General features: G+C 35.2%; 3 protein-coding genes across 8 annotated transcripts; 1 reads left to right on the top strand and 2 right to left on the bottom strand.

Moving 5' to 3' along the window:
• LOC18605086 lies at positions 315-15,125 on the top strand. 5 transcript variants are annotated; one of them, XM_018117793.1, is made up of 28 exons: positions 315-524; positions 627-807; positions 1,100-1,224; positions 1,438-1,554; positions 1,851-1,997; positions 2,153-2,518; positions 2,630-2,787; positions 4,183-4,304; positions 4,411-4,502; positions 4,661-4,901; positions 5,032-5,095; positions 7,724-7,872; positions 7,970-8,040; positions 8,144-8,317; positions 8,833-8,904; positions 10,169-10,270; positions 10,367-10,456; positions 11,669-11,744; positions 11,830-11,923; positions 12,026-12,095; positions 12,235-12,414; positions 12,619-12,741; positions 12,831-12,914; positions 13,000-13,184; positions 13,555-13,693; positions 13,781-13,840; positions 14,402-14,506; positions 14,616-15,125. In XM_018117793.1, exons 1-28 carry the CDS (start codon positions 429-431, stop codon positions 14,727-14,729), a joined length of 3,597 nt encoding a protein of 1,198 aa, XP_017973282.1. In that variant the 5' UTR covers positions 315-428; the 3' UTR covers positions 14,730-15,125. The 5 variants fall into 5 exon arrangements, with proteins under 5 accessions (XP_017973282.1, XP_007037954.2, XP_017973281.1 ...); XM_007037892.2 differs by having other exon boundaries at positions 2,153-2,527; XM_018117792.1 differs by having other exon boundaries at positions 2,153-2,542.
• Positions 15,317-20,294, bottom strand: LOC18605085 (uridine kinase-like protein 1, chloroplastic). 2 transcript variants are annotated; one of them, XM_018117795.1, is made up of 14 exons: positions 19,753-20,294; positions 18,855-18,946; positions 18,561-18,630; positions 18,346-18,464; positions 17,833-17,929; positions 17,318-17,397; positions 16,910-17,104; positions 16,612-16,695; positions 16,454-16,514; positions 16,214-16,274; positions 16,026-16,119; positions 15,827-15,899; positions 15,643-15,725; positions 15,317-15,555 (listed from the first exon to the last, which is right to left on the bottom strand). In XM_018117795.1, exons 1-14 carry the CDS (start codon positions 20,012-20,014, stop codon positions 15,388-15,390), a joined length of 1,539 nt encoding a protein of 512 aa, XP_017973284.1. In that variant the 5' UTR covers positions 20,015-20,294; the 3' UTR covers positions 15,317-15,387. The 2 variants fall into 2 exon arrangements, with proteins under 2 accessions (XP_017973284.1, XP_017973285.1); XM_018117796.1 differs by having other exon boundaries at positions 18,346-18,449; positions 19,753-20,292.
• LOC18605083 (calcium-binding protein CML39) lies at positions 24,273-25,351 on the bottom strand. The gene has a single exon (XM_007037889.2). The coding sequence runs from the start codon at positions 24,781-24,783 to the stop codon at positions 24,361-24,363; it is 423 nt and encodes a 140-aa protein (XP_007037951.2). The 5' UTR covers positions 24,784-25,351; the 3' UTR covers positions 24,273-24,360.

Here is a 27,458-nt window from a genome sequence, read left to right as displayed (position 1 = left end):
AGATCAAAATATAAAACACAAAAAAAAAAAATAATAATCCGGCTGTATAACCGTTGAGCACATACAGAACCGAAACAAAGCTTTTTTTTGTTAACTTACACCCGCCCTAACCTTCGCAGCAATGACCGAACTCCAACAACTAAACCACCCGCTATCTTACGCCGCTAAATCCAGACTCTAATACCGTATCCTATTGCTCTACTCTGGTCAAAAGCTTCGAGACGGGACGTTAAAATTCCGTCCACCAAAATCTTTTAATTATTTATTTATAGAAAGTAAAACAAAAATCGTCAAATAAATATAATCCCCTAAAAAATGTTATAACTCAATCTTTCAATCTCTCTCCTATATAGTGTTGTACAGAGAGAAGAAAAAACAGAAAAAAAGACAAGGAAATTAAAAAAACGAAACTTGGAAACCAGAGAGTCATGGTTTCAACGAGACGAAGTGGATCTCTCTCGGGTAGTAAAAGTAAGAGATCTTGTTCTTCTGAGGATAAGCCTCCGTCTCCAAAACGGCAAAAGGTGTCAGCATAAAACGCATCCGAATATGATTTTTTTTTGGGGTTTTGAGAGTAGCGGGATTTGAGTGATTAGGTATTGACTTTTTAGCGGAGTTTTTTTCAGGTGGAAAATGCGGAGAACCCGATGCCGGCGGCGGAGAGTTCCAAAGAAATGTGCACGTCGCCCGCCGTGGATCCTGGAGATTGCGGAAACGGCGATGCTCCGATCGCCGGAGACGGCTTGAACCTCGGGAAGGGCGAGACGTCATCGGCCGTTGTCCCCGTTACAGCACCGATCGCCGATGGTTAGTTGTTGTTTTGAGCTCTCAATGATTGTCAAGTTTTTTGTTATTTGAATTTCATTTAAGTGAATTTGGATTTGCGTTTGAGTTTTGAGATGTGTCATATTTTTTACTGTCACTTTTAGTTTTTGGATTTTTATAGTTATTTTACTTTTTTCTTTCCATTTCTTGAATTTGAGTGTCGTTTGAGCAAGTTTGGATTTGAAATTGCTTTTCTTGAGCTTTTTTTTCTTTTAGATTTTTTGATTTCATGATTGTCATTTTTACTGAATTGGATTTGCTTGTTGTTTTAAAGGTTCTGCACCGATTGTTTTGGACAAGGGGAGGAGTTCATTCTCTACATGGAGTATTTGCCAGAAACAGAATCCAAATTTTGAGACTTCTACACCTTGGTGCAGGCTTTTGTCGCAATTTGCGCAGGTAATTTCAAGCCTCGCTTTATCAAAATATCTTTCCAGTGGTTAGTCTTTGTTTGCTTGGTGGTTGACATTAAAAGCACTGTACTTGCAAATTCTCTTTTTGATAAGAGTCTTCTCTCTGTATATTTAAGCATTTTATGTAGAGTAAATTTTAGATATCTGAACTAGTGGTAGTCTTGATTCTGAGTTTCGAAGCATTTTCTGTGAACTGCAGAATCCTAATGTTCCCATTTGCACATCAAATTTCACAATTGGCTCGAGTAAACACTGCAATTTCCAATTGAAGGACCAGGCAATTAGTGCAATGCTTTGCAAGATAAAACACACACAGGTATCACCTAAATTTTACATTCAATATGTTGCTTTTATTGGATTGATGCAAAATTAAGAATGCTTATGCATATGAGAGGGATTTGATGCTACTGTATGATCCTGTGTTCTCTTATTGGTGGGTGTTTTGTCATGGTCTTTTCGATGCATTAGCTCTTTGGATTTAGGGTTTTCTATTTTTCTTTATCCTCATTTTTCTTTTTGTTTGGGCAGCCATTGCTTTTATTTTATTTTGTGGAGATAAACTCCTTAATATGTACATGCAGTATGATACTCATTATTTGTCGACATGATCAGCAAGAAGGCAGTGCAGTAGCCATGCTAGAAAGCACTGGGAGCAAGGGATCAGTGCAAGTTAATGGGACAGTGGTGAAGAAGAATACCAGTTGTGCGCTTAACTCGGGTGATGAGGTGGTCTTCGGTTCGATGGGGAATCATGCTTATGTATCCTTTTTTTTGGGTTTGAGAGCAATTCATTAAAGTCCATCTCTTTTTTGTTGAGTGATTTAATTGTGCTTGTTCTCTTCTGTGTTACTGGTTATGTGTTTCTGTGTCTGCTTATTTTTGTTATCTCCTTAATTTAATTTCTCTTGATCTAGATATTTCAGCAACTCATGACTGAGGTTGCAGTTAAAGGTGCTGAGGTCCAGAATACTGTAGGAAAGTTTCTGCAACTTGAGAGGAGGTCAGGGGATACATCAGCTGTTACTGGGGCTACCATATTGGCATCACTTTCAAGTCTGAGGCCAGATTTATCCCGCTGGAAATCTCCTTCTCAAGCCAGCAGTAAGATCCACCAGGTGGCTGAGGTGCCTACTCATTCTGTCGTTCATGATGCTGCGGATGTTGATCTTGATGGCTTGGAAGGAAATTCAACTGCAAATATAGGGAGTGATAAAGCTGCTGAGGTTGGAGCACTCAACAAGAATCTTCCTCTTGATTGCAACCACGACTCCAGCATAGAGGCAGGCAATGTAAAACTCTCTGGGGTGAATGATTTGCTAAGGCCTTTCTTGAGGATGTTTGCTCCATCAACTAGTTGTAATCTGAAATTGAGCAAAAGTATCTGTAAACAGGTATTGGACGAAAGAAACGAGTGGGCGAGGGATTCACAGCCAGCATCAACATCGAGTATGTCACTCCGCTGTGCAGTGTTCAAAGAGGATATTCATGCAGGAATTCTTGATGGCAGAAATTTAGAAGTGTCATTTGATAACTTTCCATATTATTTAAGGTATAATACAACCGCATAAACTGTCTCTTTTTTATTAAAGAAATCTTGCAAATGTAACTCAGATTTCTCTTAAACTTCTCTTCCTTTATCACTGTCTCCCGCCCATGCTGGTATAATTCAGAACTCCTGGACATGATTCGCTGTTAAGTGCCTTGCTTGCTTTCTCTTAATGTTGTCATACCTACTAAAATCCTGGCTTGTGCAATTATAGCATTTAGTTTTTTAATTTGACATCATTTCTTAAAGTTTCTGGCAAGTATATTATTACTAGAACGGTGTTTTGGCAGCCATTTCTTTGTTTTGTGTCGGTAAATTCTGTTATTTTCCAGAATCCAAGTCCAAGGGTTTGGAAAGATAATTTGAAATGTAGGTTGTCTTGCAACTAGCCTTTTTCAATATGCATATGGCCATTGAGAAAACCTACTGGTTGTACTCATGAATAAATGACTCTCTTTCTATTTATGGTTTCTCGAGTGCCTGCACTTTATGTTTTCAGCAGTAAAAAAAGAACTGAAAACATATATTTGTTATTTTAGAACTGGAATGTAGCTGGGATAAGAGCAGTTTTCCTACCATTGTACCTGATCTGGCTATTTAAGGTTGAAAGCTTAAATTTCAAACGAAAGTCATTTTTCTACCCATGAAGGAAACTGGGTTTAAGATTTCTATATTAGGAGTTAGAGTATGTAGAGTGAAGAGCCACTTGAATGTATGTTAGACAAGGTTTTGATAGACTATATGTTCAGGGATCTGGGGCTCCTAACTTCAACTAATGCTGAAAGGAAAATGGAAGAGGAAGGGAAAAGAACCAAGTTAATAGGGAATTGTGATGTTAAGAAAATGAAAGATAATTCAAGAGAAAGGAATGAAGATGGGAAGGAGTGGATGAGAAAAGTATTGCAGTGCTCACTGACTTTGAATGCTAGAGTGGATAGAAGGTATATTAGTTACTGAATCATGATTTGGTCTGAATCTAGAAAAGGAACTCTGTTATTGAGCATGAGAGGCTGTTAACAAAGGAAAGGACAAGAAACAAGTAAATTAGGCACTTTGATTACCTATTCTTTAGTAATTTGTAACCATAGGTATATGATGATACAATAACTTGTGATTCTGGCACAGGGTGTTTAATTTAACCTGAGATGAGTAGTAATTCAAGATTGACACGTGAAAGGTTTGGTCAGATAGATGTTGGAAGTATCCTAGCGATGTTCTGACTTTATGCAGATCTTACACTGTTCATATGTTAGTTTAGCTATTGAAGCTTATGCTATCTTTTCTTCTGTGCATTCTTAATGTTTTCTTCCCCCAAATGAATGGAAGTGATGGGAATTGTTTGGTTATTTATTTCTATTCAATGGTGCTTCAATAATTAGTGAATTTCTATTTTACCAGTGAAAATACGAAAAATGTGCTGATAGCAGCTTCATTTATACACCTCAAGCACAAAGAACATGCGAAGTATACTTCAGAGCTAACTACTGTGAATCCACGGATTTTACTTTCTGGTCCTGCAGGTGTGTGAGTAAATTTTGTTATTTTTATGTCAATACAAAGATGTGTTGCTTGTATTAGTAGCTTTAAACTGGACACTTGAACTTTTTCCTTCAAATGTATATGCAGGGTCTGAGATATACCAGGAGATGCTGACAAAGGCACTTGCTAATTATTTTGGGACCAAATTGCTCATTTTTGATAGCCATTCTTTTTTGGGTGTAAGAGATCTTTATTTTTATGAGATAGTTGATTGTTGAGATTATTGCATATTTATGTCTGTCATTGTCCAATTTCATTGTTAGCATATTATTGCTTGACAAATCAAGATACTAACGGCTCATAAGTTGGTGAATTGTCAATTATAAATATCTTGTAGGGTTTGTCTTCAAAGGAAGCTGAGCTGCTGAAGGATGGAGTCAATGCAGAAAAATCCTGCACCTGCACCAAACAGAGTCCTGGACCTACTGATTTGGCCAAGAGTTTGACTCCAACTGTTGAAGCTGAAACGTCAAGCCCTGTGGCTGCCCCTTCTTGTGGGCCTGAATCTCAACCGAAGACAGAAGCTGATACCATGCCCTCCTCATCTGGGTCATCTAAGAATCAAATGTTTAAAATAGGTATTTACGCTTTCTTGAAAGACTTTTTAAAGTAGGTTTTCGTGTTTTTGACATTTCAGAAGTTTTATTGTTTAAGGTTATTATTTGGATTTTTACTTTTGTGACTATTGTCCTAACATGGAACTTGCAGGTGACAGAGTAAAATTTATGAATTCAACTTCAGGTGGTCTATATTCTGCAGTGTCTTCACCTAGGTACTGCAACCTCTCTCTACTCTTTTTGGAGAGATTCAAAAGGTGGCTTGAATTCTGCATATCTTCTCTTCTCATTTAAGCATCCAAATGAATTATGCATGTTTGGTAGAGGGGAATGGCTAAGCCATTCTCCCCTTATTCCTTCAGAATAGTGTTGCATTTGTTTGGTGGCTTTTTACCGTTGGGAATTGCCATTCTTTGGAATGGCTGTTCCCAAAAAAGGGCTTAGTCATTCCCCTCTCCCCTTGTTATTAATCATTTCATGGCTGATGGAATAGGTAAAAATATTATTGGACGAAAATGTTTGTATTTCATAGAAATAATTACAACCCTAACCCTTTGAAAGGTTTTTTTCCTCTATTTCTCCTTTTCTTTTTCTCTTCTTGATCTACCTCTCACCCCTTCTGTCTAAGCTTGCTGCCGTCCTCCCCCATAGCCACCGTCGTCCTCCGCTGTCGTCATTGCCAAGTTCTCCGTTGTTGGTTATCAGAGAAACCACAGTGATGTTGGAGTGTTGATCTGGCGCTGGTTGCAGGCAGAACTGGCCATTGGAGCGTCGATCTGGCTGCAGGAAGCACCTGATCTGGCGACGCCATTGGCCAAATCGGTGCTTCAATGGCCAGATTTGGCTGCGGTCAATGCCAGCCACAGCTAGCGCTAGATTGGTGCTCCAACTTCACCGGCTATTTCTCCGATTGTTGGCAACAGATATGAGAAAAGGAAAGAACAGAAGAAAATGAAGAAAAAAGGAAAAATGAAAGTGAAGAAAAAATAAAAAGAAATTGAAATAAAAATTTATATTAATAATTTAATAATAAATTATTGATGTTTAATGAAAATAGAAATTAAAAGATTAAAAAATAAAAAATGCAAATAGAAAAAAATTCAAATAATTAAAATAAACAATCATATAACTAATTTAATAATAAATTAGAAATTTAAAAAATTTATATTAATTATTTAATAATAATTTATTGATATTTAATGAAAATAGAATTTATTTTTGTTTTTGATTAAAATAAATTTTATTATAATAAAGGGTAGTTTTGTTATTTTATCAATTATTCCAAAGGTATTCTTACCAATCAAACATTAAGATAAGTTATAATAGCAATTCCTACCCTATTTTATTCTATGAACCAAACTACATAATAATTTTTCTATTTTATTCCTTCCATATTCTATTCTTGTAGAATAATTATTTTATTCCATTCTATTCCATTCCACAAACCAAATGTACCTTTACAATATGTTTGATTGGGGGAATGGAATAGCCATTTCTCCCCTATTCGTAATTCTTGTTTAACACTTTATTAGGTTGGAAGGAATGATCATTTCTTAGAATGGACATTCAAGGAGATGAGAGAATAGCTAATACCAAAGTCCCCTTTGTATTGATTATTTCAAGAGGTAAGGAATAGAGTAAAAAATTAGTAGACAAAAATGTCCTTTATTAATTTTAAGAATTACTATAATATATAAAATGCAATTTATTTATTTTTTAAAATTTCTTTCAATCTCTGCCCAAGTGCTTCTCTCATTCTCTCACTAAATTAAAATGAATATAAAATTAAAAGAAAAATTAAAATGAATATAAAATAAAAAGGTTTAAGTTTTAATTATAAATTATAAAAAGTTAATATTTAAAATTTAAAAATTAAATTAAAATTTAAAAATAAATTTTTNTTAAAATTTTAATTATAAATTTTTTTGTATTTTAATATTTTAAAAATAATGAATAAAATAAAATAATAAAATAAATATTTTAATTTTAAATTATTAATATCTTAAATGAAATATAAAATATTAATATTTTGTAAATTAAAATAAATAATCGTTTAACATTTAAATAATAATTTATTAATATTTTTAATAAATTATTAAATAATAAATATTTTAATTAAAAAATGAACTATTATAATAAATATTTTTTTGTTGTCATTTATCACTTATTCCTTTATTCCTAAAACTATTCAATAGAAACTCTTGTCTTATTCCATTCCCATGAACCAAACTATATAATAGCTATTCATCTCTTATTCTATTCGTACGAAATGGCTATTCCATTCTTACTCTATTCCTTCTTGTGAAGCAAACGCACCCTTACTTTTCTTACTAAATCGTTAACTTTCAATGTCTGTGTGGTCCTCAGCAGCCTATTCTCAATGAAATCATCTGATGAGAATCAAAGAATAGCTGTGAAAATTGCTTTTAAAGCCTGTTCTGCGTGTTTTTAAATTAATTGAAACCAATCTAACAAGTTTTAGTGATATGTTGTGGTCCTCAGCAGCCATTCTTAATGAAATAATTTATGAGAATTAAAGAATAGCTGTGTGAAAACTTGCTTTCAGACTGTTCTGCACATTTTTAAATTAATTGAAAGCAATCTAACAAGTTTTAGTGATATGTTGTGACTTAAGTGCCCTTCTACTTGTCTCTTTTAAGGCTAAAAGTGGAATGGCCCTTCCACTTTATCTCAACTCACTGAATATGGCCAGCCATATAGTTTTCTTATCTGTATTCTATTTCTCACATGCTCTTACCATCTATCTTTTTGTGGTTCTTATTGTGACAAGGTATTTCTCTATCACCATGCTCTAATTTTTTCTTTACCAATTCAATCTACAGAGGCCCGCCTAATGGGGTTCGTGGGAAGGTTGTCTTACTCTTTGAGGACAATCCTTTCTCAAAAATTGGTGTAAGGTTTGATAAGCCTGTACCTGATGGCGTTGACCTTGGAAATATTTGCGAGGGTGGCCATGGATTTTTCTGCAATGGTAATGTCTTATACATCCCTCAATGTTTTGTGTTTATGTTTAAACTTTTTTTATTGCAGATTATTAAAGCTCTGTCTCTCTTGTTCTTGCTCTCTAGTGTCTGATCTTCGTTTGGAGAACTCAAGCACAGAGGATTTAGATAGATTACTCATTAACACATTGTTTGAGGTATATATTTCTTTATTTTTGAATAAGCGTATGATACCTGTCTAGCTATGTGGTCTGCTTCCATTCTTTGGTTTCTTATTGACTTAATCTGATCTTTTATCAGGCTGTATACAGTGAGAGCAGAACTTCTCCTTTTATTTTGTTTATGAAAGATGCTGAGAAGTCTCTTGCAGGAAATACGGACTCTTATACTACATTTAAATGCAGACTTGAAAAGCTTCCTGATAATGTCATTGTAATTGGTTCACATACTCATACTGACAATCGTAAGGAGAAGGTACACGTGATTTTCTTGTTATCTTTTAAGACTTGTTCTTGTGCTCTGTCTTTTGATACATTAGGATAAATGAATTCACCTTGTTTTGGGGTTGTGAAAGATAAATAAAAGTAAGAGAAAATCAATATCAGAGAGAATTGGAAACAAAATTGCAAAAAGCAGAGAATTTCAGTGGTAGATTGATGCAAAGAGGACGTTAGTAGTGTCAATGACCAAAGAAATGCTGTTCTGTAGTGTAACTGCTTATTGACTTTTAGCTGTTTTCTCAGCAATCTCTATAACTTGTATAAGCCTACCCCAAGTTTAGTATGATCTATGATCCATGTTTCAAATAGCATTAGGCGTTAAATATCATATTTCTTTAGTTTGGGGGTGATCTACTATCTCAAAACATTGTGAACCATTTTTTCATTATCGGTTGGTTTCACCTTGGACTCTAGAGTAATATGGGTTGTTCTCATTTAAATGTTAAAAGATCTAAGAATACCTTACCCTATGGTATTTTATCCTTGCAGTCACATCCTGGTGGTTTGCTTTTCACAAAATTTGGTGGCAGTCAAACTGCTCTCCTTGACTTGGCATTTCCGGTAATGATTTTATTTTTTGCAGATTCTCTCTCTTTCTCTCTCACTCTAGCAGGGGTTGCCTAAGTTATGGCCCTATGGATGGTTATATTTGTCTTATTTACTTTTGTAACTGCCGTTGACTGTGGGTGCTTTTCGGAATGAAGGGGTTACAAGGTGTTTGCGTATCAATAATTCTTTACGTTTTCATCCTTTTCAAGCTTTTTATTAGTTTGTAATGGGAAATGCTTGCATCAGTCTCATATTCTTTAACACATGAAACTCTCTAGAGTAATTTTGTAAATGTATTTTTGATTTTGATGCTTATGTAATTTATCTTTTATCTTTTTCTCTGATGGCTGGTTTGCATGACCCAATGGACAAAAAGCTTTTCCCATCCCCTAAACCTCATGCTTAAAGCATATTGTCTCAGTGCTTAGTATAATGTTCAAAGGGCTTTGCTAGATAAAACTGGCATTTTCATTCATTGATATATGATCCCTGCCCCCTGCCCCCAGCCTGTGGTTTTCTTGGATAAATTAATTGTATACTATTGTACAGTATTTGACTTCTTGCTTCACTGTGCTTTTCTTGGAATTAAAAGGTCATAAGTCTGGATTTTGACAATGATATATGTAGCATAAATAGATGTGTGATGACATTTGTTTTAAGTGTTGCTGGTGAACAATTATTGGGTAACAAATTATGCATTGATTATTGACTGTACAATTCATTTCCTGTATAACTGAGTATTTTTACCAATTTGGTAGGTATAGATGGTGAAAGATGTTGATATTTTCTTTCTTTGATGTTGCCATAGAAATGCTTGAGTAAAAGTTATCTGAGCCTTTTCTTGTTGATAAATTCTTGATTGAATATTTTTCATTGCATGACATGTAACTGGAAATGGTAAGTTCAATGTTCTTGAGAATTCTCTTGCGAGAACTTGATTTGGAGCATATAGGTAATATGTTGTTCTTGGTGTTGGCTGTCCTTCTGAATTGAATTTGGGATCAATTAAGGATGTTCAGTTTAATATTTAATTGAGCTCTTTTATCTATAGTACTATTTTCAGTTTTAGTTATGTTGTAAAGATGCTGGAGCAGCTGTTCATATACTAAGAAAATTTGCCTTTCCTCCTGTCACCAAAAGCTTTCGTCTCCTATGCAAATATGCTTTACCTCCCATACACACATGCACTTGCCTGTACACTATACCTCCTTTAGAGACTATTTGGTTATTCATGATTTACAGCGGTCTGATGTTTGTTCTCTTTTGATATTTTCAGGATAGTTTTGGAAGGTTGCATGACAGGGGGAAGGAAGTTCCAAAGGCAACAAAACTTTTGACTAAGCTTTTTCCAAATAAAGTGACCATTCACATGCCACAGGTTCAAATGTTGTATCAAAGATGATAGATTGTGTTTGTTGCACTGTCTCTATGTGTGTTTCAAATGGAACATATTGAAGCTTATGTACCATTGCAGGATGAAGCCCTGCTTGCATCTTGGAAGCATCAATTGGATTGTGATGCTGAAACTCTGAAAATGAAGGGGAATCTGAATCTACTGCAAACTGTTAGTATACCTTTTTCTATTATCCTTTTTTCTGGTCTTTAAATGCTAAAGATTGGTTTATGTTGCTTTTATCTTCTATTTGAGAGTTTAGGTCCGGTGAAACTTTTTAGTTTTCTTCAGATAAGTTGTTGTGGAGTTTTGAAAATCTTATATTGCTATCAAGGATGGCACAATTGCATGGGAGAACTTCCCTGGCGAGTCACCTAGATATTATGTCATAGAGACAATATTATGGTTAGAGGATCTTTTTTCTTGGCACATTTTTATTATACATGTATGTCCATTATGTTGTTGTCTTGCAGTATGATGTGGTGTACCTTGCACTTTGAAATTTACACTGGAATAAATTTACTTGTGGTTAAGATTAGGATTTGGAATCAGTGGATGTGCCTTCTCCAAATTCTGTATGAAGTTTACTGTTGTTCCAGGGGTGATGACAAGTGTATTTTTCGTATTGGATGCTGTATCGGGGGTAATATATTGACATCAAATCATTTACAAAGTTTTCTGACATCTTGAGGGAGTAATTACCCAAGGGGGTTTGCCATTGGGGGGTTTTTTTGTAAGGTGTTTTGCTTCCCATGGTCGATGGCTTTATATGTTCTTCTCACTGACAGGAGCTTGGTAATATTGGGATGGCTCTTCTCTGTTAATTTTCTGGTGTTTTAGGTGGAAAAACAACAGGGAAAAGACTTGATGGCTCCTGAAAGTAACTACATCCCATAGCAAGTGGTTCATAGTCTCTCATATGCTGTATTCAGGATCTACTTGGTTATCTGTTAGATTGGTTTCTGAGAAAGCTGCCAATTTAATTACTGAAAATTAGGCATGTGTAGAAATGAAGTTGTTTTGAGAGTGTACTTTATGGATTTCCAAAGGCTTATATTTGGAGAAATTGATCTGTGAGTGAAAGATGAGATTATTAATGTTTTCACCCTTTGGAAGGTGTTGCTCTTTAGGTACTTGGCTTCATGATTTTCTCCCTGCCTCCTGACCTCCCCTGGCACTTAGCATTAAGCCTCCTAACGAATTAGAGCATGTGATTACTTTGTTATTACCAGGACGAGGGTTAAATTACTCTTTGGCTTCATCTTAATTGATTCTAAAATTTGAGCTTATGGAATGTTGGATAACTCTCTCCACATGCTATGGTTATAGATGTGGCATTTGGAAAATGATTATTAATGTTATATTTTTCATTTTTCTATGTAGATTTTAAGTCGGAGTGGGATGGAATGTGAAGGGCTTGAAACTTTGTGCATCAAGGATCAAAGCCTTTCAAATGAAAGTAAGTTTTCCTTCGACATATCTTCATCTCCATAATTGCCAATAATTACGTCCCCCAAAATTTATTTTTTTGGTATCCATTGCAGGTGCTGAGAAGGTAGTTGGATGGGCTCTAAGTCATCATCTAATGCAGAATCCTGAAGCTGATGCTGACTCAAGGCTTCTTTTGTCTTGTGAGAGGTACCTAATAGATAATATTCTCATTTCTTTTTCAAAATTTTTTGCTGAATGGTTAATCGTCAGTTGGGAAACAAAATTATAATGCAATTGCGATTCTGGCAGCATCCAGTATGGCATTGGAATCTTACAGGCTATCCAGAATGAATCTAAAAGCTTGAAGAAGTCACTTAAGGTCCTTGTCGTGCCTTCCCGCAAAATGAGAGACATTATACCAAGTCTCAATTGTGTATTCTGTTTCCTAAAATTATAGTGTATTCTTTGAATAAGTATCCAACCATTAATCTTCTTTGTGGTTGTTTTGCTGATTTCAGGATGTTGTAACAGAAAATGAATTTGAGAAAAGGCTTTTAGCTGATGTCATTCCACCCAGTGACATTGGAGTTACCTTTGATGACATTGGGGCTCTTGAAAATGTGAAGGATACATTAAAAGAGTTGGTTATGCTTCCTTTACAGAGGCCTGAACTCTTTTGCAAGGGGCAACTGACCAAGGTTATCTAATATATAGCAATGATCTGTTTCATTTAAAATTTTTGCTGGTCATATGTTCATTTGCAATATGATTTGTTTCTATTTTTTGTAATTCTCTTTCCCTTTCTTTCAACCCCCACTTTTTGCGCCCCCCCCCCCAAACCTTCCTGTTTTATTCTCTTACTTTTCGAGGATTGTTCTCATTCTTAACTTTTATGTAAACAGCCTTGCAAGGGCATACTCTTATTTGGACCTCCTGGAACTGGGAAGACTATGCTGGCAAAGGCTGTGGCTACTGAAGCTGGTGCAAACTTCATCAATATATCCATGTCAAGCATCACATCAAAGGTCAATTCTGTTGTTTCTTTTAACTGATTTGGCTTTGCTATGGTTTAATATTTTACTCAAAATTTATATATATATATATTTTGCTGCAGTGGTTTGGTGAGGGTGAGAAATATGTTAAAGCTGTTTTTTCCCTAGCCAGTAAAATTGCTCCTAGTGTCGTATTTGTTGATGAGGTTAGTTATTTGTGATCCTCAATTGGTATTCGCAATTTAGGTTTACGCATTGTAATTTTCCTTTCATGTCTGCTGTGACTTATAGGTTGATAGCATGTTGGGCCGGAGAGAAAATCCAGGGGAGCATGAAGCCATGCGTAAGATGAAAAATGAATTTATGGTGAACTGGGATGGCCTACGTACAAAAGACACAGAACGGGTTCTTGTACTTGCAGCCACAAATAGGCCTTTTGACCTTGATGAGGCTGTCATTAGAAGGCTGCCCCGTAGGTAAAGTATTTTTGGCTTCCTTTGGAGGAAAAAAGAAACAAAAAAAGCAAGCAATGCCCATTTCCTTTGTTCCTTTTTTCTTCCCACCAACACAAACTGTGAGAACACCACTGCCTACTTTCCTTCCAGAAAGCATTTCTTCCAGATGTGATCTAACATTTTTAGTAGAAAAATGCAGTATGGAAAGGCCTTTAGCTTCACTATTTCAAAAATTACTATTGTAATATGTCATTGATAACCCAAATAGATCCTTTTGACTGCGGTCCAATTCTTGTACATAAGCTATACATTGGCACACAGCACCAGCTTACTCCAGTTTGATGCACTGGTAGTTTGAGAGCATCTACTAATAGTTTGGTAATTTTGGCAGATTGATGGTAAATTTGCCAGATGCTGCAAATAGAGCAAAGATACTAAAGGTTATTCTTGCAAAAGAGGACTTGTCTCCTGAGGTTGATTTTGATGCTGTTGCGAGTATGACAGATGGATATTCTGGGAGCGACTTGAAGGTTTCATTTACTTCACTTTTCCCACTTCCAATGAAATTTCTCTTGGACTTTTTTAGGTGACTGTTTGTTTACTCTGTTATATTGCAGAATCTATGTGTGACTGCTGCACACCGTCCAATTAAAGAGATTCTGGAAAAGGAGAAAAAGGTAGGTATTCTGGCCAATGAATAGGTTGTTTACTCTTTCATATGGAAGGCTTTGGGCTCTACTGGTAAATTTGTCAATGTAATGATGATGGCTTCATGAAGTTAGGATTAATGACCATAGCTAGATGGAATGAGTTGATCCTAGTAGTCAGAATTGCAATTGTGATGTTTGATGTTGCATTGACCCTGTTATGCGGGTAGATTATTCATAATCATGCATTCCCTAATCAAAGCACTAATCCTTGATGTGACCTAGCCAAGTGTATGAATGAATCTAATTCCTAAGTTTACAGCTCAAGTGACTGGCTTCCAATTGTTATGCAAATGTTGTCTGCCAAGATTTAATTATGTCTTTGTAGACTGATTTATTTTGTTCAAAGGGACTGTGTGTAAATATCTGTTTTTTTTTATTCTTTTTAATTTACTGAAATAGAGATGAGAAGTAAAATAACAAGGATAGTTGTAGGGAATCTATCTTTAGAAAAGAGAAAGTTATTCAAGTAATCATATCTCTATTTGCATAATGCCAATGGGTTTCTAATAGTTTCAAAATCTATGGCAGGAACGAGCTGCTGCTCTAGCAGAGGGCAAACCTCCACCGCCTTTGAGTGGGAGTGCTGATATACGTCCTCTAAACATGGAGGACTTTAAATATGCTCATGAGCGGGTAATTGAAAAATAGAAGTTGGATGGCTTTTTTTTTTTTTTTCCTTAAAACAAAAAAAGAAAAAACAAAAGTTGTACTGATTAAGCTACTTAAATTCATATTTAAACAGGTATGTGCCAGTGTATCATCTGAGTCTGTAAACATGACTGAGCTGCTTCAATGGAATGAGCTCTATGGTGAGGGTGGTTCAAGAAGAAAGAAGGCTCTCAGCTACTTCATGTGAAGGCTTTTTGTACAAATGGTTCTTTTCTTCCAAAATTTTCTGCTCTTCTCCTAAAGCCTGTATGCAAGTAATTTTCTGTGCTGTGGTCTGTGGGGGGCTCAGTGGGGAGCTATTTTGTCTGTGTAATGGAAGTATAGGTTTTAAGTTATGTTTCTCAGGCCAGCTCGGGGATGGTCGGTATTAAGGGAGTGAAACCTACCAAACTTCTGGCTTGGTTGCACTGCTTTCGTTTTGTTCCCCATCTCCTTAATGCCAGCACGAAGAGCATGTTTTTTGTATTTAAGTTATTGAACATCCCATAAAAAGAAAGAGAGGACGCTGTGAATATATTTATAGTGATTCTTTTTCGTGCTTGTCAGAATTCATCAATAAGTAATGCTAGCAGATTTCTTTTAATTTTCAAGAGTCTTCTTTTAGATAAGCCTGTTGATGCTGCATCTGAAACACATTTGCATGGTTGGAAAAATACTCGGAAACAAAGCAGCGCATGGTTCGACCAAATTTGTTCTCTTTGATTGTTCTCTTTGATTTTGCAATCATCTTATTGTGTTTCATTGTCTAGTATCAAATGCTTCCAATATCATCAATAAAAGTTTTAAGGTGACAATTCATAATCTTTAGATAATTTTCGTTTTAACTTTTAAATGATCACAACAGGTCAGTCTTCAATCGGCAATGAATAATTATCTGTACCGAAGTATCGATCACCAAACTCACCCAGCCCTGGTATAACTCGGAGTTCTTCATTCAACGCAACATCTATCTCTGACGTGACAATTTTTACAGACGGGAACTGTCTGCAGACACAATGTATTCCCTCCGGTGCCTGAAATTTAGTGGTTAAACAGCTCCATGAATCCATTTTGAGGTTAAATTTCCAAAATCAAGAAACCAGGCATTGAAGGAAACTCACAGAGACCAGGTTAAGAAATATTATCTGGGACTCTGGAACACCCTTCTCTAGGAGAAGTTGGATGGCTTGCTTGGCAGAGTAACCTGAAAAAAGAAAAGATGGACAGCCTCCTTTTGTCACCCTTCTCTCTGATGATGATCACAACAGTAATGCTGCTTATTGAAGGCTAGAAATTTTGCTTTACCTGTTGCGAGAACAGGATCCAGAAGCAGTGCATGCCTTTGAGAAATATCTATGGGAAGCTTCTCATATATAAGCTGCCCAACCCAAAGTAGCAGATGCCAAATTTCCAGTGAGACCTTACTTTTTTTTTTTTATCCAGGATGGTTTCTGAAAGCAAGGAGAAAGTATGGACGTATTCCAATTCTACAAATAAACATCACCTGTTTTCCTTTATCACCTTCACGGTGGATGAGGATTTTCCCTATTCTGATTCCTTTGCAGCAAGCTCGCAGTGCGTTCTCCATGCTTTCACCACTGCAAATCATAGCTTAAGGGAATGAAGTTATAAGAAACGAACATCTTGGAGACAGTATCAGAGTCGTAATACAATACTGGGATTTTGCCTCACCTGCGAACAATGGATACTCCACACAGTTTCTTGCAGAAATCAACTCCAGCGTATACCGATCCTGGGACAGCACAATAGACATACTCAAATTTTGTACCTCAATTCAATATTACAATACAAAAAGAAACGTAGTTTTCCTGCTAGCGCCACAAAAGAGAATAAAATAAAAATATCTATTAGCTTTCAGGGTTCCGAGCCCAGATAACGAGTCAACTTGTGGCTGTTTCATTCAAGAAACACCTGTAGGTGTGATCACTTGTTTCTCAGTGAATGGCAGGTATCCGAGCCCATGCTCCACCACCTGAAAATTGACAATTCACAACCTCATGCTTAGAATTAAATTCTGATACAAACGGAACAAATCTTTTCTTTTACTGCAATTCAATAGCAGAACATACCAGTCGGATTAGCCGGTCTGAATAAAAAGCAAAATCGTTTTTATTTGTATCTCTGTCACGAATAAGAGTGTGCATACCCCTAATCTGCAAGCATGTCGAAGCGTTAGATAAAAGCAATAAGAAAATATGATGAAGCATCATTTTTGGTTGCACTCAAATAGCAAGCAAATGCACCATCAAACGCCTTTTACATCATGTAAATCTTAATTTGTCTCTTACTCCTTGCATGAACTAGCCCATAGTCTCAGAAGAAGAAGATACCAATGATGATAAGAATGGCTTTGTTTATAATCAATACCTGGAATGTTGACTGAATCACATTCAGGTTGGGATATATTTTGCAGAGGTTGTGCTGACCAAGCTTTGTACCAACATGTTGCACAATCAAATCAATTGCTACATGATTCTCACCACCACGGGGTATGATAACATCCGCATACTTTTTTGATGGCAGAATAAAATCATCAAAAGCTGGTTTCACAAATTTTGCATACTGCAAAATTAAGTAAATTACTCAAAGATTTTGATTGTCTATAAGGATGATAGAGATGACCTAAAAAAGGATGGTTCTCTTAGTGCGTTCTCAAAGCTATTTGTTTTTGAAGTTAATAAGTTCTTTGTCTTTAAATTTCCTATGCTGCCAGATACTTTATACTTACCAGTTTCAACTCTCAATATCTTAAATCATAACAAGCTACATACTTGCCTGTTCAAGAACAGATTGTAAAGTTCTGCCCCTCTCAACAGTGTCACGATTTATTCTGCGGGCAAGCCTCACATCAGCATCTACATGAAGCATAAGATCAATAAGGGACTGTGGAACAGAAAAGAAGACCAGAACTCACTGAAATTTATAAGAAAGAAGATTATGCAGGACACAAAGTCTTGATAACAGATGCAATGTCTGAGTTATAGACAGAACAACGAAGGTTATACATATTCAGCTACTTTTTTATCATGAGAATATAGTCTTTGAGCGCTAGAATGTAGCAGCATTGAGAAGTTTATTGTAAAAGAACTGATCAGATGAAATCAGTTTTATTAGTTGCCACTGGCATAGTTCATTAAAGTGTGTCTAGCTAATTTTCAGGAATTTTCTAATTTTTTAGTTACATCTTTTTGCCCCTATACCATAGTTATACTAGAAACTGACAGTTAAACATGAAATCATCCAGTGGACTTTAACAATTCCAAAGTTTTGATTCCATAGAAGAAAGAGACCAGCATCAACAAAGATCTTCATATTCATCAATTGACGAACACGTTGATCATGAAGTACCAATATCCCCTCCAAGATTATGACCTCAGATGCATTGACCTGACAGAATTAGCCACCAAAAAGAGAAAAAAAAATATTATAAGGCTTCTTCATATCAAAATTGAGTTACCAAAAGAACTACTATTGATTCAAGGCATCAACAATCAAGAAAATGGTTGGACATGGCCTAATTGAAGTTTCTTCAAGGCATGAGCTAGCTACTAGGATCAGGTGAAACTGCAACTATTACGTCTGATCTATTGGATATAGCCAGACTGATGTGTTACTTTGAAATGATAGGGAATGTATCATGATTTTGGGCTTAGAATCTCAGATAGAAATCCATGGGAAAATGTTAATAATTTCTGCACTCCACAGTGTAATGCTTGTTAGCAGACAGTCGATTAACCGAATCAACAAATATGTTTTGCAAGGACAACAATCCTAACATATGATATATATTAGAATGAAATTACCTGTCTGAAACTGTCAGAGCGACGCCGATGCTGCTTGAAATCATATATTGGAAGATGAACAGATTGACCAGATTTAAGCTTGCAAATACATTCCAACATTTGTTCTGTATCAAATGCATCTATAGAGAAATCACCAAAGGACTTAGGTCTATATAAAGTATGAATCAGTGCAACAAGTAGAAGACAAACTGCTGAATCAATATATAGCAACTTACCAGGATGATCAAAATTAAATTCATGGACAAGCTTCACTTCCTCATCTGTCAATCCACGGTAGAATGAATCCTACGATATTTAAAATCAAAAGAGTTGAACTTTCCAATATTTGTTTCTCAATCCTTAATAAATCCTAAATCCCAGGAAATAGGAAGTGACTAAGGGTGAGCTTGGCATTGGGTTGGCTAATTTCGCAGACCACAGTTTTCAAAACCAACTACAATGCCAAACTAAGCCTAAGCCCGTTGTACGAAATCAATAAATTACTTATGCTACAGATTCCATTTAGACACCTGATTGACAAGTACAACTCTATGGTCATGAAGTTGGTGTATGATCTTGTCGCACACCGTTGTTTTGCCCGATGCAGTTCCTCCAGAGACTCCTGCTCATTTTTTTTTAATAACAATTAAATCATTTAGAAACATAAAATAAAAATTGAGATTTTTCACCACATCCAGAATTCCCATTTCTCCTATTGCTTTGTTTGGCTAATGAGAAAACACATGAGAATCAACCGAAAGTTGCCAACGAGTGATGTTTTGCATGGAGAAGTTTCAAGGAATTGAACCAGGCTGCCTGCTAGAAGATGGATGCATGAATGCTACCAGGGCTTTTGAGATAGGGAATGATTCCTAAATTGATATGCTCAGGCCAAGGAACGTCAACCGAAGTCTTATCTTGGGGGTGGAGCGAAATCTGGATGCTTTTAGTCATGGCAGTATGCTTGGGTTATAGTTTTCTTTGTGTAATTATCTTGTTGCGTTTTTGGGTCTCTTTCTGTCCTTGTGTGGTTTCGTGTATGTTTTGGCAAATTTGTTAGTAATTGGTACATCTAGATAAAGATTTATTGACTATTAGATGAATGGGATAGGTCTCTGTTGGTTCAGGGGCTTGATTTTCTCTTGATAAGGCTTTTGTTATTTGGAGTAGTCCAGTGTAAATGTACTGCTCTTTTTCCCTCCTTTCATGTCACTAATCGTCATTTATCTACCTAATTCAAGATTTATTATGACATACAAGTTTTTGAAATTAATAAAATTTCTTCTTTTACAAAAAATTTTCCCCTTGTTTTCTCAGCAACCACATCAAGTTACCAAACCTTCATGCATTAAAACAAAACCACAAAACAGAACAAGAGGGAAAAAAAAATCAATTTCAAGCGTTGGGATTAGTTGATATTATATATACCGATAACAAAAGGTTGTTTGGGAGCATTATATTCAGCGGGTTGTGGTACGGTCAGCTGCGACGAAACAATACCGTCGGGCCGCAAACCGGAGAAATGAGCCCCGGAGGTAGCATGCATTACGTGATCCATAGTTGAAGACGGATTCCTCGTTTCGCCTGACTTTGGCTTCGTTTTGATCCCTGTGTTTTGGTGTAGGAAAAGGAAACATAACTTGTGGTTTTGCAATCTGCAGGCATATATATACCATAAGCAGCATCTCATTCAACGGGATGATGGCGTAGAGCGTAAGCGGATGCTTCAGGGATTTATGGAAAAGAGTCGAAGGCACGTATAAATGCTTGATGTTGTGCAAGCGGCTCACGCTGATGCCTCGTACGATGAAATTCTTTTGGAGAAGGTTTGATCACATGAAGGGATTAACGTGGTACTGTTCCCAAACAGTTGAGAATAGGGAAGTTTCTCTGGTCTCTATGATTTTTTTTCTTGGCAAAATTCTCTTTTAAATCTTTTAGTTATACTCTACAAAAAGTATGAATTTAGTCTATTTGTGTAAATCGAATCCTTGTACTTTGTCAATGTGTTGATTTTAATCTCTAATTTTAACATATTTAAATTTAAGTATCACGTATTTTGTCAATTTGTTGAATTTAATCTCTAACACTTAAATTTAAGTATCACGTCAACTTAATCAAAATGTCACTTCAATATACAATTAAATTTAACAATTTTAAAGGTAAAAATTAAAATAAACAAATTGACAAAATACAAAAATTCAATTTACATAAATTATTGTATAAAAACTAAATCTATACTTTTATATAAAGTACATAAACTAATTGAAGAATTTACCTAAATCTTTTGATTTGTGACTTTATTCTCGAAAATATTTGAAATCAATTATGAATTAAAGTTAATAAGCATTTTTCTTATAGTTAACATGCTACACAATATGCAATAAATCCAGTAAATCTTAAAAGCAGAAAACAATCATTTTAATCTTATAATTATTAGCAAAATAATTATAAAGATACCTTTCTTCATATAATCCTTATTTGTCTATTGGACAGAATAAATTTGTCTTTACAGTCATACTTTATAGCACCTAAAGCAATCCATCATACCTTATTATCTCCGAAGACATTAATTTAAAAAATTATCGCAATAAAAAATTTTAATGTGTTGCTGCCAGTAAATTTTTCTTTTTCTTGAAGAAGTAACGGATTTTCTTGAAGAGACTTTGTTTTTCATAATGGAAATATGCATCCTTTTCTTTTCTTTTTTTTTTTTAATCTTTAAGCATTAGCATAAAGTTATTTCTTCTTTGTAATGACTCTAAGACATGCATCAATATTCTTAAAGTTTTAATTTTCCCCCATTGACAGTAAATAAAATGAAGCCAGTGATTGATTACGACAAAATTAATCGATAGAGCATTCGTCAACGTATTATAAAATTATCAAATTGCTCTAAAATTTTTTTGTACCAAAACAGTAAATAGAAACAATTTTAGAAGTATTTAAAGAGAAAAGAGAGACTGATTGTAAATTGTAAATTGTAAATTGTATCTCTCAAAAAACAAAAAGAATTTTATTTTATTTTTTTTTTTGAAAGGAAAAGAATTTTATTTATACACTAAGATATCTTAATTTGGACGAATATAATAAATATAACTATTTAAAAAAATATATAATTATTTAAATGAATATAATTGTTTGAATACATATGTCCGTATGAACAAATATAATTGTTTGAATACACGTATCCGTATCACAGCGTTGCCTTGTAATATCCTGTTGAAGATGGCTCTAATATACATTTCCAAGTGGATTGCCGATATTAATTTCCCCATTCATTAAGGTTTGATATGCATGGTCCATGACTTATAAACAGAGAACTATGATCTACAGTTCAATTAAAATACGGAAGAGTACGTATATGAGATTTCTTAGTGGGACTCTTGGAAGTCCCCAGGGCCTCAACGTTTCGCTGCGCAAGAAGTGAACTAGAAGATTAAGTAGAGATTGAACGGATTGGTTATTCTTCGCTGCCAGTGGAACTTGGTCTCTTTTTCTTTCTGAAGCCAAGTCTTGGACTCAACCTTGGGATGCAACAGCGGAGTAGATATGCCTGTGTCTCTTTTCCTCGTAGATGTGGACTTGACTTTTTGAGCTCTCTCACTGCCATCCATTGAGTTTTTCCCCGATTCCTAGGGAGCTAAATCTGTGAACTCCCAGGGAAGACCAAGGACGAACGGCTCTAAGGACTTGCGGTTGACTATGCATGGAGTCTTGGATAGACAGAGACTCATACTCTGCTCAATCCATAACCAATCCTGAAATAGCTGAACTCGTTCTTTCTCCCTGTAAATTGATAGAAAATTTTGATGTTGAACTAGTAGATCACTCCAAAAGGGATACTGAAAGAGTTCCACGAGTTTCTTTCTATCCTCTGTTGGTGGAGCTTCTTGGTTGGAAACACTAATTGCCTTAATAAATGGAGGGGATTCAATAAAGCTGCTACCTAGGCTCGGAGAACCAGAAGCACCAGGATTGTCTCTTGAAAGTAGGATGGAGAAAAAAAAAAAAACGATTGCTATCGATTTCAATACAATTCGCAATGTCTATGAAATATAGGATGTGCTATTATCTTTGCTATTGCAATTTGGAACAGGAGACTGTTCCTTGAGAAATAAAAGAAAAAAAGAAATGTGACGTGTTACAGGAGAGTTGTTCTTACGGCTTTTCCCTTGGACACTAAAGAACTCATCCTCAGCCTCTGATCCCACCCGGGCTTTGCTATCAACCTAAGTCTTCGTGCATAAGACAGAAATATATTTGCTTTTGACTTTGTACTTGGAGTACCTTGCTTCACACACAAAAGGAAAAAAAAGTCATGGCTGATAAAAAATCCAATTTTAACTCCATGAACCAAAAAGCAGTCAACAGTGATTTTCATCCAGAAGATTAAAAAAGTCAAAAGGAAAAAGAAACTAAAGCAGGCAATTTTATTTTGGTCTCTCTTTCAAAATGATCAGCACAAACTGAAAATAGGTTAGCGTAGAACTTTAGGCACGCGGGTTTTTCAAGTCAAATATTAACGCCAGCAGCAACTGGAACCACTTGTACATACCTATGTTCTGGGAACTCGTCACAGGTCCCGCAGAGGAAGGCTGAGACTTGAAACTGATCGTGTTGGCCTCTGCATAATCGGCATTGATCATGAGTTCCCTCTCCAAGAGAGGTGGCAGCAAGAGTCCGCCAGTATACTTTTAGAACAAATTCCTGAATCTGGTGTTTCAAGGACTGAAGCATACAAGAATCCACAACTAGGAATGGGAAAATTACCATTCTCTTAACAAACCAAATGGAGACATGTATGAGTCTTGTAGACTGAAAGTTTACAGCAATTGAAGAAAGAGAAAGGGTACAAGAGCCAATGTGGAATGGAAGAATAAAATATTATTCCTCAGAAAGAGCTATATTAACAAGAAGAACCAAGAAAGAAAAATTAACATTGAAAGCTTTGGGAAAGCTGCGACATGGTTTGCTATGTTGCCTTGCTTTCAATTTTATGTGTTTGGTCGATTTGAAACATGCAGCTAATGTATCAATAGGTTATATATAGTAGATGATAACGACATTCATTTATAGATCACCAAAACAAAGGAAGATGGTAGTACCAAGGTTCATATAGGCTTAACCTTCATTGCTCGGAAATTACATTACAAAAATTTGGCTTGGTTTTTCCTTCGTAGGACATTAAGGAAGTGGAGAAAAGTTGAAGATCTCTGAAGTCTCAGTGGTCGGTAGCATGCTTTAAGGATCATCTTTGGGGTTTGATACCCACGTCAATGGATCCTGTGCTTTTTAAAATGAGAATTTAACATTTATGAATAGAGAGAGGAATAGATTGAAATTAAGTATCGAATTTACAAGATTAATCTAGTAGAAAAAAGAATATATTTACTAATGTTGTAGCTTTATTTTATAGATTTACTTCATGTGTATAAAATTTATTCATGTAAATAGATTTCTTTCTTGTACCCGAATATTTAATTTATTAATTGATGTATAATCTTTTTGCTTAGAGAGTAAACTTCGAATCTCTTTCCTCCCGATTCTAAAAGAAAATTTTAAAATATACAAACAGATTTCCTTATTAAAAAAAACAAAAAATAAGAGTAATTGATTCTTCCTTGATATTTATTCTACTTTTTACCAACTCATGTTGAATTTGAAGATGGAAACGCTGGAGACTAGACTTTCCAACATGGTCTCTTTTCCCGCGTTGTTCCCGCTATTTCCCTTCCCGCTTCTAACCAGAAAAAACTAACCAAAGGCAAATTAAGCATTTGAAGTGGCAGCTGCAGACAGGGGATTATATACCATTCATCGCCATGATCATATTCTGAAAGAATTGAATGCTAATGAAATTTCATAAAGAATGAAATCTGTAATTAAAAGTAATTAACTGGTAACAACCATGGATAATTACAAGAATAGAGCGATTGAATGATTGATGAATCCCGAAGAACAATTTGTAATAGATACATACAAGCTATGAAGAGAGTAAAAAAGAATGGGAAAAGAAAACGAAACAGCCATGGATCACTGCATCATAACTCTGAATTCCTCAAAGCTGAGAACACCATCTCCATTGAGGTCAAATTGCTTGATCATCACCTTACATTCATCAATTGACTTTGACTCCCCAAGTCTGTTGAGCATTTTTTTGAGCCCTTTGGGTGTGATGAACCCGCATCCATCCGCGTCATACATCCCGAAAGCCTCTCTCAAATCCTTCAACTTGTCTTCTTCTCCTACTTCTTCCATCAACCCTATTAGATCCTCCAAATCCAACAAACCATCCCCGTTCGAGTCCAATGTTTCGATTGCAGCTTCTGCTTCATTCAACAGCAGCTCTCCACCCATCTGGCCGAGTCTACGGCTTAACTCGGACGCTGAAATTTTCCCATCTCCATCTTCGTCGAAATACCGGAGAACGCGTTCATATTCTTCACCTTTCATCATCTTTCACAATGCAAATCTATATACAAAAGCTAAGGTAGCCTTAAGGTGACCGATTGGGAAGAATGGAAAAACCTGGGATAGAAACTCAGGGATTCAAACTACTGTAACTCTCTTCTCTTGCATGGAAGAACTTTGCTTATATAAATATACAAGAAACGAAGAGAGGAACGGTTGGAAGATGAAGCAAAGATATACCAATTACGATTCAAAATCTAAGTTGGATTGCGTAAATGGGGTAGTCGAAACCAATTTTATACATAGATGGAGATGAGAGATTAGGTTCCAAGCAATCGTCAAAGGCCGTGTTCCTCGTATGCCAGTCTTTAACCGACTTATCTATGATATTAAGAAGAAACTTCCGTGAATTTTCGAAAACTTTCAACAAAAGCGTTCAAGACGAGGAAGAGAGAAGAAAGATGGAGATGAAAAATGGAACTTAGGTTGAATATTGGGTTTCATTCATTTAAAAGAGAAACCAGGACGAAACAGAGACCTTACGGGAGACAAGTTCAAGAGGAATAGAAAACTAGTATATTAGTTTAATGGTCAAAAGGAACTTTGTCTTTGTGTGGAACCCATAAAGAAATATAAACAAATAAATAAAGGGTTTCAAGAAAATGGAAACAAAAAATTTATTCGTAACAAGAGTTAGATAGTACAGAATATAATTTTGCAGATGTGGGACTTGCGTGTACATATTTGGTCGGTTTAAATTTAATATTGAAAGGGAGGAAAAAGAAATTTCGCCAGGTGAGTACCGATTGAGTCATGATGATGAATATATATATTTGGCAAGTGGGTTGGGTTTATATCCTTTATTACCCAACCCTTGCCAAACCGTCATAGTAAATGGCGGCTTGATTTTATATATGGACAAGAATGGTTCCCAATTTTATAAAAAATAATATGGCAAAAAATGTGAACATACGCTAAAACGACAACAATCTTTTTTTACAAGTTGAAGGCAAAATCCCTTTTTCTTTTTTCTTTTTTAATTATGATTATGATCGAAGTTATAAGCCTCATAAAAGGAAATTGGAGGTATTGCTTGTCTAAGCCCAACGGATTATGGCCACCAGCATGGTCCAGCCGTAAAAGAATAAAAAAGGGACCGCCCTTGGATGGGGCGGTTTTATGGGCCAAAGCTCCTAATTTGCCCTCCCCTAACAGGGCTCCTGCTTGATGACTTGCAAACTGAAAATACTACTTCCTTGGAAGAGATCCTTTTAACTATAGATCTTGTTGTGTGTAGGACTCTGCCGACTGCATTTTCCTCTTTGTTAAGTTGAAGGGTCGTTTTACTTTTCCCAACTGCCACTGGGAATGGAGGTGAAACCATGAAAGAATGAGCTCAATCATGATTGACTGGAGCTTTGGCAATTGGCATTGGTTAAAGAAATTGATGATTAAACAATAAAAAGGCTACTTTGAGCTTCATGGAAGCACCCTTTTATTGTGGTCAAGTTTAGACATGGCTGCAGATTTTGAACTTTTCCGAAGGTCTTTCTCTTCGAACCACCGGAGTTCGTTTACAAACCGGTCATCCTAAGTCGTCTTTATAAAAGTATATATTGACGCAACGGTTGATTCTTGGAAACTAATAGAAACTAATAAGGCTCTGTTTGTTTGTTTTTTTATTTATTTATTTAGAATTTTTATAAATGTTAAATGTTTTATGAATCAAATAAAAAAAATTTATTTATTTAGCATAAAATGTCTTATATTTGAAAAGAACGTAAAACATTTTCCATTTGTTTTCTTTTCTAATATGATTCTATTTGGAAAATATTACCTTTTTCTTTTAATGAGAATAAAGTAATAAAATAATAAAATATTATCATTCTTTTCATCTTTTTGTTTATAATTCTTTTTCTCAACAAAGCATTATTAATTATTTTTATTCAATTATTTCATAAAAATCACATTACTCTAATCATTTTTATTAAGATATAAAATAGAAAATAAGTTTTTCATATATAAAAATCTTTTCCTTCATTTTAATTTTTAATTTATGATTTATTAACTTAACAAACAAAGTGGTATAACAATATGATGAGAAATAAACAAATAAAAAGAGTTAAACATTATTTATATATTATTTTTAACATTTATAATAACCTTTCAAAAAAATATAAATATAATATTTTTATATTGAAAAACTATTTGGAATGTATTGCATAATTGATGAATGTTAAAATTTTTATAATGTTATGGTAGAAAACTATTGAAAATAAGTCATGATGGAGGATATTTTTATAAAATCATTTAAATTATTGAAAATATTTTCGAGAATCAAAAAATATTTTATATTGAAAATTTTTTCTTTCAAGAAATTATTCGAAGCTTCATCGCAAATTTTTTTTCCAGGAAAGCACTTAAATTCACTGATAAAAAAGAAACAAGAAAGCTGCACGGTGCCTTCTGATTCAGTTGGAAAATTGAACCAGCACATGAATCATGATGCCTAATGCAAATCCATCATTAAGCTGCAGTTTCGTCAACCACTTCTAGGCGTGTCTCACAAATGAAAAATTAGGAACGTTTTACATCAAACTTTTAATTAGGCATGTTAGGCGTTTGGCGTGCCCATTTCGGGCAGTAAGGGACTTATTCGCAATAATACAAAGTACGCTCAATGAACTTCTTAATACTTTCCAGTTTTACATGTAGGAGCG

The sequence above is a fragment of the Theobroma cacao genome, chromosome 3 (assembly GCF_000208745.1).
Source record: "Theobroma cacao cultivar B97-61/B2 chromosome 3, Criollo_cocoa_genome_V2, whole genome shotgun sequence".
Taxonomy (NCBI): domain Eukaryota; kingdom Viridiplantae; phylum Streptophyta; class Magnoliopsida; order Malvales; family Malvaceae; genus Theobroma; species Theobroma cacao.
This window is presented reverse-complemented; position numbering and strand designations above follow the sequence as displayed.